A 12,213-nucleotide genomic window follows, 5' to 3' on the forward strand; every position below is an offset into this window, starting at 1 on the left:
CTGCTGAATGTTCATGCACTACATTTTTCCCCCCTCTATTCGTCTTTCTCAATCAAAGTGTTGCCTAAATTCCATTTGGCCCGTAGAGAATTCCCTGTTCCCTTTGCACATTCTTGCACAGTAAACCTTGTATGTGAGGTGTGTATACTAGTTGTGGGACTCAGCATTTGTGGGATCTGACGAAAGCATGGTCCAAACAGAACTAAACATGTGTAAAACTGAAGTAAGAACACATAATCACTTGTGAACACATCTACCTTTCATTGCATGCAGAAAGTGTTCATTTTATAAGTCTGTAAGTTATCTATATGTCGGTAAAAAGACTCAAACTGAGCCACGTGTCCTTCTTTGGCTTTTCTTTCCATTGTCCCATCTCCTCCACTTTTGTTTTCTTTTGGTGTTTCATTTATTTTCGACCAAAGCAAAATAAAAAAGCACCACTACCTGCTCCATGCACTTAAAGAAAAAGAAAAAAAATAAAATATTCTGTGTTTTTAAAGCATAAACCGTATTAGCAGCGGACGGTGAGCTGTTTGCTTTAGTACAATACTAAAAGAGTGAAAGCTAGCTTCAAAATTTTAGTATTCGTAATTAAGTGACTGGCTGAAATGGTTAATAGATTTTTAGTTAAAGATTAACCATTTAGAAGATAAGATTTTGAGTTCAAATCTTAATTACAATAAATTTTTTATTAGACTGTTTATCTTTTGAATAAAATTCTGGACTGTCAAAGTTAGTGTAAAAAGAAGGTGGAATAAGAGGGGGAAACAGAGAAAGTAAGTTCTGATATATAAAAATGAAAGAAAGCAAAACCCATTGCCTACAAAGGAGTGATCACTCATAATAACATAACAAAATAAAAATGAGAAACTTGGGGGGTCCTTTATAACTTTTATATGGTCCATTGAGGTCTTATTCATTTTATTTTTTGTGTCACTATCAAACTAAAAACATATTCCCACTCTCTTTAACTAGAGATCAACATCTCCTCATCCATGGAAGAAAACCAAAGCTCTCAAAATCAAAAACAAATTCACCATCTCCCACCTGATAAACTACAAATGAACAAAGCCAGTGCTTCATCTTCTTCTCCCTACGGCACAAGTTCTTCAAAACGTGCATTCTGCACATTCATCACCATCTTTCTCTTACTAGTTGGCATCACTCTATTAGTCCTCTGGCTTGTCTACCGTCCACACAAACCCCACTTCACGGTTGTCGGCGCCGCCATCTACGGCTTCAACACAACCTCCCCACCGCTCCTTTCAGCCACGTTGCAGTTCAACGTGCTCATAAAAAACCCAAACAAACGTGTCTCTGTTTACTATGACAGATTCTCTGCTTTCGTGTCTTACAAAAACCAAGCCATAACACCGCAGGTTATGCTGCCACCGTTGTTTCTTGAGAAGCATAGTCAGGTATCGTTGTCACCGGTGATCGGAGGTACGGCGGTTCCGGTGTCGGTGGAAGTTTCGAATGGGTTGATGGTGGATGAGGCTTATGGGGTGGTGGGTATGAAACTGGTTTTTCTTGGAAGGTTGAGATGGAAAGCTGGTGCTATAAAAACAGCACATTATGGTTTCTATGGTAAGTGCGATGTATTGATTGGTTTGAAGAAAGGTTTTGTTGGTCAGGTTCCTCTGCTTGGTACTCCACCCTGCGACTTCGACATTTGAACAATCTTAAGCTACTACCTGCTTTCTTTTCTGTTTACGGATTCAATATTTCAAGTGTAATAATAAATGTTACTTACTAATTACTCCACTCGTCTTTCTTTTATACAACAAATTACTATATGTGTCATACTTTCATTTTTTTATTTTATTATGGGGTTAGGATGTTTATGAATTCAGTGCATGTGTTAGAGAAGGTAGAGTTTGGAAGAATTTCTAATTATGTTACGGCGTGGAATTTTTTCTTTTAATTGTTTTGAGCTGATTTCTTGTTGACTTTGATTACCATTTGTGTGAATTGGTACTACATTGAAATTCTTGAAGCTGCTTAAACGTGGTTTGGTCATACTAATTAAGAAGCAATAAGTGACAAGCGGTGCTTCGAAAATTGGAACGGGTCCACAAATTATGAGAGTCTCAAATTCAATAAAGGGTGGGCATCGCATCTGCAATATATTGGAGTTTGATTCTGAGAATGTAGGTAGTGCTCAAGGTATCGTGTTCTTTCTGCCTTTGTTATGTTACTGGATGATTTTGAGTCATTCATTGGTATGAAGAACCCGAGTGACGAATAGTAAAGTAAAGTTAATAAGGGAATGGAATCACTTTAGATGTAACAAATCAAACTTATTTCATTTCAGGGATGACACATCAAACATGCAAATAAATGGAGTCAAAGTTACGCTCTAGAATAGATGTTTAGCTTTTTTAATTATAAACCTACAACATTAGTTTGAGAAAACATCATTTAGTTATGCAGCTTCTAAGTTTAGATGGGCTTAAAAATGTTGTTGGATCTTAATGGGTCCATTTCATCTTGATTACTTTATATTTAGAAAAGAGATAGTATACATTGAACAAAACAAAAAAAGAAAGAAAAGAAACAGTATAGAGCTAGCTGGTCAAATTTTAGATAAAGTTGAAGGATGTGTCCGAAAGAATATATGAAGATAGAGGTTGACCATGGAATCAGCTGACTAATTAAAACATGTGCACTCACTCCCTTAAAATAAGGACATAGGAGGATATGGTTAGATATCTTAGTTGATTTTGGTCCATTACTTAGTTATTTGAGCAAATTTTTGAATTTTATGAGTTGAGTCAAAAACTTGTATGAATGACTTTTTTTTTTTTTTTTTTTTAAATTAAAAATAGAATTATAGACAATGTGGTCAGTTTATGGAGAAATGCTTAGAAAAACAATCAACCCAGCTGAATGAATGATTGCTGAAAATAAAGTTTTGAAAATGTACAAAATCATGGAAAAAAACTTGAGTTAGCGATCATATTGGGCTTCTAATGAATTAATGTAGGCATGAAAGCGTGATTTCAATAATGTTTTTTGCATTTATGATTAAACATTGAGGAATGGATTAACAATTACTATTAATTTACTACCAAGAGCACTAAAAAACCATGGATAGAGATACCATGAATAGAGGCCATATTTTCGATAATGTTTTTTGCATTTTGAATTTGTGTTGTGTGAAAGTTAAAATCAAGCTACCAACTGTCTTAATTATATTAAACTACCATAATAACATATATTTTGTTACCTCAAACAATTTCATTTCCCCAAAGAGATATAACACGAACAATAAAAATGTTAGTCCATTATTAATCCAACAAATATGGCCGAGTAATCTACAATTATTATTATACTAAAATGATAATATTGCTAGCGTGACTCGTGCAAATCACGGGTCATTTGTCAGTTGTTTTTTATAGTGGAACAATGGCTCATTCACATTCATAATGTAAAAATATTTAAATTGTCTTCCAATCATATTTGATAATTAAGCGTCACAGCAAAAATCATAACTAAAATGATTTAGTGGCTAATTAAAATATTTTGGTTTTAACCATAAAGTATAGTTCAACTGAGAAATATTATTAAGTTGGATACAAGTCGCAGATAAACCAAAGACCTCGCAATTGTGTGCGAATTCATTTACAAAAACAAATAAAAATTGGTTATAAATGTGCTTATTAAGCCCTTTCATTAAATATCTCTTCTCGTAACTTTTATGTTTTGAAATAATTAAATTGTTTCTAAGATTGAACTGCAATTAATGTATCAGTTGTTGCTCCTATAGTAGAAAGCAGTGACAACAAAGTGGATATAAGAAAAGACAGTGTTGCATTGCATGAGTTGCATCCCCCTGCAGAATTTGGAAGGTAAATTTGAAATATAATTTGAAAAAGGTGAACCAGGAAGTTCCTATCCAATGAAACACCATAAAAGGCCTATCTTGTAGCCAAGTCAGCAAGAGTCTATCCGGATGAAAAAAAGAAATGAGTGGCTCAGCACTTGAAACATTAACAAGCCAAGAAAATATCTAATCTATATTCTCTCCTCTCCTCACACTAATAATCAGTAATTAGCAATGTCTTCCTCAACCTCATCTTCCACTTTCTCTATATCCTCTTCATCCACACTTATTGATGGCAAGCATCCCTGCAGACAATCACCAGCTTTATCTCCACAATGTGTTAGCCTTCCAACTCTTCCACCTCCACCTGTTCACTCTCACACTCGTCCATGGAAGACCACTGCTTTCTGTAAGTCATATTTTGTTGTTATATATTTATATCCAGGAGAGAACACATATAATTGAATTTGTGAGTTCAGGTCGCAAGATTGGTCGGAATGTTATGTCAATGGCTTCAAGTGCGACAACAGAGGCAGAGGCAGAGACAGGCATAACAGCAGTTGAAGAGGTTGCCACAAGTGACCTCAGTGATTCTGCACCAGAATTAATAAAGACAATTCAACAAGCTGTAAGAAACATTAAATTAGAAGTTATAGTGTATATGTGATGTGTTGCTAATGTTGATGTATACATAGTGGGACAAAGTTGAAGACAAATATGCAGTGAGTGCAGTAGCTGTAGCTGGTGGTGTTGCATTATGGGGGTCAGCAGGGTTGATCTCAGTATGTTATTAAATTATGTATATCAAATTTGCATATCATAGTGACTCACTTTCTAATACTAATATAGAATTGTTTGTACATAACAACAGGCAATTGATAGGCTTCCTTTAGTTCCAGGGGTTCTTGAAGTAGTAGGCATTGGCTACACTGGGGTAGGGTAACTCCATTTCAATTCATCTTTACTTTTTTTAACTATCACTATTAACATATTTATATATATCTTCTTTGCAGTGGTTTGCATACAAGAACCTACTTTTCAAGCCAGAGAGGTACAATTTCTCTTCAATAATATACTATCTATAATTATTTTCTTTAATAGAATTCATTCATTCCACAATTTTATTGCAGGGAAGCTTTGATACGAAAAATAAAAGAAACGTATAAAGAGATTACTGGGAGCAGCTAAAAGAGTGGGGAAATTGGAGGTATCTCTATCTTGCAGTTGCACCATTCAATTGAAGATGTAATCGTGCTTCATTTGCCTCACTATAAAATCTTCACTTTCTGACCATATAATGTAATCTAGCCACAAAATAAATGTAACTACTTTATTATTACTATATATTTTAATTTAATAATCCATTTCAATTAAATGCCATTTCTACAGCTATCATCTCCTGTGCCTATAAATGGGCTTTGGCCCATTATGTAACATTTTCATTACTCCCAATTGCAGTATCATTTTTCGCGTTTAATTTTTTTATCGAAAAACTTGTTATAATGTTAAAAAAAAAAACTTATAAAAAATCATTTAGAAGTATAAAATATGACCAATAATTAAATATATTTTAATTCATAAGGAAAAATTAGTTGCAAAATAATTTTATAGTAATTAAAAATTGTATTTTTTTTATCGATACCAAATTTAAAAGTCGAGATTTTATAAAAACTAAAAATATTTTTGTTTGTATAATTGACCAAACTAAAAACATATTTAACATTTCTTAAAATATAAATCTAAACCGCATCAACAGGTACGTAATATTTTACGCGCTAATAAAAAGATGGGCCAAATTACATTTTTGGTCCTTTAACATAAGTCCAGGTAACGTTTTGGTCCTTTAACTTTTTTTTTTCCCATTTCAGTATTTTATCTTTCAAAATAATTTCAATTATACCCTTTAAGTGAGATTCCGTTAGGGCAACGTTAACAAACTCCCTCATCCGTTTCCTTTCCAGTCAACGTTCACAAATCTCTTGTTTGGTATACTCATCTCCACTGATTTCCGAGTTAACCAAATTCTTCGAACTTGTATTCCTACTACCACGATTTTTATCGTGCCTCACCTTCGGCTCACTAGCTGCTGTGGAAGACTTACTACTCCGATCCTCACTATTCTCAGAATCAGTCCCAACAGCAAAACCAGATCCAACTGCATATCTAGAATCTGAACTAGAACCACGGATATCATATCCATCAGAAAACACTACATTCCCAAACGCATTCGAAGATCCATCGTTTTTTTCCTTAACACCGCGCAGATTTTCACTCAAATTAGCATTGCCAGAGCCAGACAACCCTCTCTTCAACACTTTACTCGAATCATCAGCACTCGAATTGTGATCCCTAACAACATCCCTCTTAATTCTCTTCCATTTCTTCAACCCAACCCCTTTTTTTGGTGTTTCTTTGGAATTAACACCTTCCCCACTACCCACTTCAACAACAACTCCATTGTGATCCGGTTTGGACGCAAAATTCTCATCAAATTGAAACCCTAATTTCTCATCAGAAACTGAATCTCGTTCACCCTTGGTTCCATTTTCATTTCCATCGTTATTCAATTCATTCTCTTCCACAGATTCAGTTCCCAAATCCATATTCCAATTTCAGTGGAGATGAGGGAAATCAGTGGAGATGAGTATACCAAACAAGAGATTTGTGAACGTTGACTGGAAAGAAAACGGATGAGGGAGTTTGTTAACGTTGCCCTAACGGAATCTCACTTAAAGGGTATAATTGAAATTATTTCGAAAGATAAAATACTGAAATGGGAAAAAAAAAAAAGTTAAAGGACCAAAACGTTACCTGGACTTAAGTTAAATGACCAAAAATGTAATTTGGCCTAAAAAGATGTATAGTTTAAATAGTAACGGAAAAAACATTTAATATATTGGATCACATGTTTATAACCTATGATATTTTTCACATTTATTGTATGAATTTCATCACTAAATTCTTTTTAAACAATTATATATTATTTTTGGAGTTTATGAAATAGTAAAATATATTAAGTTATATTAAACTAATAAGTATTATTGAAAAAATTTAATTATCATATTTTTTAAATTAATGGTGTATATAAATTAAATCTAAAAACAAATATTAATAATAAAGTAAATATTTATGTATGCATTTTGATTTAGTTTTGTTCGATTTCAAAAAAAAAAAACTGAAATTCAATCTTATTCGATTAGTTCAAACTTCGCTTCCAGTTTTTTTTATACACTTTTATTTTTTGTTTGGATTACACACAAACAACCGCGATGCAATTTCTTTTCTATTATAAAATATACAAGCAAATGCTAATAGTAAAAAGTCTATATACTATAATAAAATAAATATGATATTTTGGCAAGTTTGACATGTGTCACTTAAATAGAATGTCTAGATAAAAATAAAGTTTCTATTAATAGAAATAATTTAAAAATAAATAAAAAATAAAACACATTGTGCAGATTTTTTTAAAAGAAAAAAAAATAAACCTTTCATTACATCGTGATTCGACGGTTTTTTGAGGCGTCTGTTTAGAATTGATTGACCAATTAAAAAATAAGAAGAATACAACACGATTTGACAGTTTTTTTTTTAAAGGAACGGTTTTTCAAACATTATTTTATCAACGACCGCTACAAACTTTTACTCAAGATTACATAAATTTAATTAAAATTTTTATTTTATTTTACGAATTGTTTTTGTGCATTCTTACTTTTTCTTCTTCTTTCGCAGTCATCTGTTAATCATATTATTCTATATATACACAATGCCCTATATATTCACTAATTTCAAACACTCTTTTTTAGCACTTCAAGTACTCAACGAAGATTACATAAATTTAATTAAAAATTTCTTTATTTTATGAATTATTGTTGTGTGTTATCTTTGGTCTGAATTGAATATCGCCTATACTCCAACATTTATCTGTAAGGTTTATCTTAACAACTCCGATCTTAAATTCTATACTGAATAGTTATGGATATCGCCTATACTCCAAGATTTATCTGCAAGGTTTATCTTAATAACTCCGATCCTAAATTCTATAGTGCCACCAAGTTAGATTGAATCAACGGCAAACTCAAAATTTTAACCCATGAATGCAAACAACTCGGCTAGAAAGATTGAAGAAAAAAATATTGATGAAAAACCAGTCATCCAAACAAAAAAATAATTTATTTAGGAAAATATAAAATTTATTTAGGAATTAAAAAAAAATACAATAAAAAAATATTGATGAAAGACAAGTCATTCAAATAAAAAATAATTTATTTAGACAAATATAAAAATTATTTAGGAATTAAAAAAAAAATACAATCTATTACACCACAATTTGCCAGTTTTTTTTTTTTATTTTTAAATAATGATTTTTCAAACACTACCTTATCAAATTCATGTCATCACAATTTATCAGTTTTTATAATGGTTACATTTTAATTTTAGTAATGTACTATACATAATTTTTTTATGTGTATTGTAATTGTTTTTTGTAATAGAAATATTATTTTTCTTTAGTATTTAACAAGTAATACTAGAATGAAAGATATTTTGCCGATCCAAGCAAAATTTATATGAATATGTATTTCATAAAAGTTATATAATATGTTGAGTAATAAAAACAAAAATTCATTATTAAGTTACTTACTCACCTTTAAATTTATTAATTTATTTAATTTACTTAATATGTTCATATCTATTATTTTAAAAAAAATTATTTGATCGAATCTAATTATTTAATAATCATTATTTTTATTTGTTTAAAATTACAAGTATTGTTTTAAAGTAAGTATTTTGGAAGAAAAAAAATTATTTGGAGAATTAAAAAATAAGGCATATTGAGATCAAAGATTTAGGAAATGATTGAAGATTAAAACGAAAGATCGTCGTTCCAGTGATGCTTTTGAGTAACATTGATATTTTAAAAAAATATTGAAGATTCTTATTGTTTATTTTTATTTTATGGAGTTGAACTGATGATAAAATTAAAATAATATATTTAATGTCCAACAAAATTTATGAAAAGTGATATATATAAATTAATATAACATTTTATTTATCAAAATGTAATTGTTTACACGAATTACACACTAGTATTAATAATAGCGAGCAATTTTAGGATTATTTTTTTTATATCCTGTTTTAAATAAAAAAGTCTGATATACCCCATTTTTTAAAAAATATAATAAGTATATGTATCTCCAAATTCGACATGTTGAATTGGTAAAAAAAAATTATTTTAAGTTGTCACGTCTTCTTGAGGTTAAACAAAATAAATAATATAAAGGATATAGATAAAAAAAATCCGACAATGTTATCCTATTCCCACTTATTTTGTAGGGATTGATTTGCATACATACAAAGGCGATGAGAGGGAGGTAGGGTGGTTGGAGTGTGTGGACAGAAATGGTGATGGTTATGGTGGTGGGGCAGGGAAAGGGAAATGGAAAATGAATGTAATTACTTTATTATTACTATATATTTTAATTTAATAATCCATTTCAATTAAATGCCATTTCTACAGCTATCATCTCCTGTGCCTATAAATGGGCTTTGGCCCATTATGTAACCTTTTCATTACTTCCAATTGCAGTATCATTTTTCGCGTTTAATTTTTTTATTGAAAAATTTGTTATAATGTTAAAAAAAAAACTTATAAAAAATCATTTAGAAGTATAAAATATGACCAACAATTAAATATATTTTAATTCATAAGGAAAAATTAGTTGCAAGATAATTTTGTAGTAATTAGAAATTGTATTTTTTTTTTTGCCGATACCAAATTTAAAAGTCGAGATTTTATAAAAATTAAAAACATTTTTTTTTTGTATAGTTGACCAAACTAAAATCATATTTAACATTTTTTAAAATATAAATCTAAACCGCATTAACATATACGTAATATTTTACACGCTAATAAGAAGATGTATAGTTTAAATAGTAACGACAAAAACATTTAATATATTAGATCACATGTTTAAACCTATGTTACTTCACATTTATTGTATGAATTTCATTACTAAATCCTTTTTAAATAATTATATATTATTTTTGGAGTTTATGAAATAGTAAAATATATTAAATTATATTAAGCTAATAAGTATTATTGAAAAAATTTAATTGTCATATATTTTTTTATATTAATAATGTATATAAATTAAATCTAAAAATAAATATTAATAATAAAGTAAATATTATCTCCTCACTTGCAATGTAACTTTTCATTTCATTCTTTCCCACAATGTTAGTTTCAAATTTTTTCTTTCATAAACCTAGTTAATGAATTAAAACAAGATATAAATCTGGTTAATGACGTAAAACAATATGGTTAATTTCTTTCACAACTTGGTTAATAAATTTGAATCGAAAAATTTGTTATTCTAATCAAACAATATAATCTGGTTAATGGCTTTAAGAAACATGGTTAATAATAACTTGGGTAATAAGTTTGAACTGAAAACTTGAGCATTTTAATCAAACAAAATATAAATTTGATTAATGACTTAAAACAATATGGTTAATTCCTTGCAAATTTTGGTTAATGGATTTGAACATAAAGTTTAGTAATTCTAATCAAACAATATAAATCTGGATAACGACTTCAAAAAAAAGAGAAAAAAGAGAGATAAAAAGTAGGAAAGTAAAAAAATAATAATAATAAATTAAATGAAGAGAGAGATTGTGTAGAAAATAAAAAGGGAGAAATTAAATGAAGAAAGAGATTGTATGTAGAGTCACTTGTATTTGTGTTTAAAAATGTGTTCAAATATCATTCCTCTATATTTAAACATTTACACACAAACAACCGCGATACAATTTCTTTTCTATTATAAAATATACAAGCAAATGCTAATAGTAGAAAATATTAATAATAGCGAGCAATGTTAGGATTATTTTCTTCCATATCTTTTTTTAAACAAAAAAGTCTGATATATTCCATTTTTTAAATAATATAATAAGTATATGTATCTCCAAATTCGACATGTTGAATTGGTAAAAAAATTATTTTAAGTAGTCACATCTTCTTGAGGTTAAAAAAATAAATAATATAAAGGATATAGATAAAAAAATCCGACAATGTTATCCTATTCCCACTTATTTTGTATGGATTGATTTGCATACATACAAAGGCGAAGAGAGGAAGGTAGGGTGGTTGGAGTGGGTGGACAGAAATGGTGATGGTTATGGTGGTGGGGCAGGGAAAGGGAAATGGAAAGGGAAAGTAAAGGGAAAAGGTTGAGTAAGTGGGGTGGGACAGTGGGTTGTTCTTAAGACATATGTCTCTAACTAATTAACACACTTGAATGGAAGTTTCATTTCCAAACTAAATGAAGGATTACCATGCTGCAAGTGTGTACCACTATATTTTTTACTCTCTTTCATCTTTTTATTTTTATTTTTCTCCCTATTTTTAGATGCAATATTATGCAACATGTGATCTAATTACCTAAATGAATGGTGCACATCATAATTTACTAATTTACTTTATATTTCACATCTTTATTTTTAGAACAATATTATTAAATGTGGATTGATTAATTAACTTTTATCTACATTTGAGTGCAAGAAATACAAGCAATTTTTTACTTAAGGGAGTAGCACTCGTTAATTAGATTCTTCACCCCCTTAAGTTATTTATTTTAGTTGTGATTGTACATTGATTCAACAAATGTTGTCTTTGTCAAAAGTGTTGCATGAAAAAACAAATGTTGTCTTTGTCAAAAGTGTTGTATGAAAAAACAAATGTTGTCTTTGTCAAAAGTGTAAATGTAAAAGCATTTTTGAAAGGAAAAAGTAGATATAAGAGGGTGGGAATTAGGGGTGAGAATAGGTCACGCCAGGCCAGGCTTTGAAAGGTCTGAGCCTGGCCTATGATTTATTTTTTAGGCTTAAGCCTGGCCTACGGCCCATCATAGGCTTTTTTTTCGGTCTGACCTAGCCTTTTTAAAAGTCTGTCATGGCCTGAAAGCCTATTTAAAAGCCTATTTAAAATAATTTTTAAAACATATGAAACAAAGATATAAAAAATAATTTTTTGTGTCAAATAATAGTTTTTTTTTCTTCTCTGAAACAAACACACTCATTATTACCTTTTAAACAAATATGGAAGACTATTGAGTGATTGGCTAATTGAACAACTACCAAATATGAAATGACTATCAAATATGGAATGTTACCGAATATGAAACAACTACTGAATATAGAATGCTTACTGAGTAATTGCTTAATTGGTAGAATTTAAAATAGGAAATAATATTATTAATATAATAATAATAATAAATAATATTAATAAATAATAAAATATATATAGGCCGACTTGTCAGGCCTAATAGGTTTTTTTATAAGCCTGAACCTGACCTATTTAAATAAATAAGTTTTAAAAATGGCATAAG

At 29.8% G+C, this 12,213-nt stretch overlaps 2 protein-coding genes across 2 annotated transcripts; both read left to right on the top strand.

Annotated features, from left to right (window-relative positions):
• Positions 1-753: 753 nt before the first annotated feature.
• On the top strand, positions 754-1,901 carry LOC101499150 (NDR1/HIN1-like protein 12). Its single transcript, XM_004494816.4, has one exon. It carries the CDS (start codon positions 996-998, stop codon positions 1,674-1,676), a length of 681 nt encoding a protein of 226 aa, XP_004494873.1. The 5' UTR covers positions 754-995; the 3' UTR covers positions 1,677-1,901.
• A 1,857-nt stretch (positions 1,902-3,758) lies between these two features.
• Positions 3,759-5,221, top strand: LOC101499472 (protein CURVATURE THYLAKOID 1B, chloroplastic-like). Its single transcript, XM_004494817.4, has 6 exons — positions 3,759-4,235; positions 4,306-4,454; positions 4,522-4,608; positions 4,698-4,760; positions 4,840-4,877; positions 4,957-5,221. Exons 1-6 carry the CDS (start codon positions 4,061-4,063, stop codon positions 5,012-5,014), a joined length of 570 nt encoding a protein of 189 aa, XP_004494874.1. The 5' UTR covers positions 3,759-4,060; the 3' UTR covers positions 5,015-5,221.
• The last annotated feature ends 6,992 nt before the right edge of the window (positions 5,222-12,213 follow it).

This window comes from Cicer arietinum, chromosome 3 (genome assembly GCF_000331145.2).
Source record: "Cicer arietinum cultivar CDC Frontier isolate Library 1 chromosome 3, Cicar.CDCFrontier_v2.0, whole genome shotgun sequence".
In the NCBI taxonomy this organism is placed as follows: domain Eukaryota; kingdom Viridiplantae; phylum Streptophyta; class Magnoliopsida; order Fabales; family Fabaceae; genus Cicer; species Cicer arietinum.

Coding starts and splice junctions, on each gene's coding strand:
- LOC101499472 (XM_004494817.4), top strand. CDS start 4,061: ATGTCTTCCTCAACCTCATCTTCCACTTTCTCTATATCCTCTTCATCC. Junction 4,236..4,305: donor ATGGAAGACCACTGCTTTCT/GTAAGTCATATT, acceptor TTGTGAGTTCAG/GTCGCAAGATTGGTCGGAAT. Junction 4,609..4,697: donor GGTCAGCAGGGTTGATCTCA/GTATGTTATTAA, acceptor ACATAACAACAG/GCAATTGATAGGCTTCCTTT.
- LOC101499150 (XM_004494816.4), top strand. CDS start 996: ATGGAAGAAAACCAAAGCTCTCAAAATCAAAAACAAATTCACCATCTC.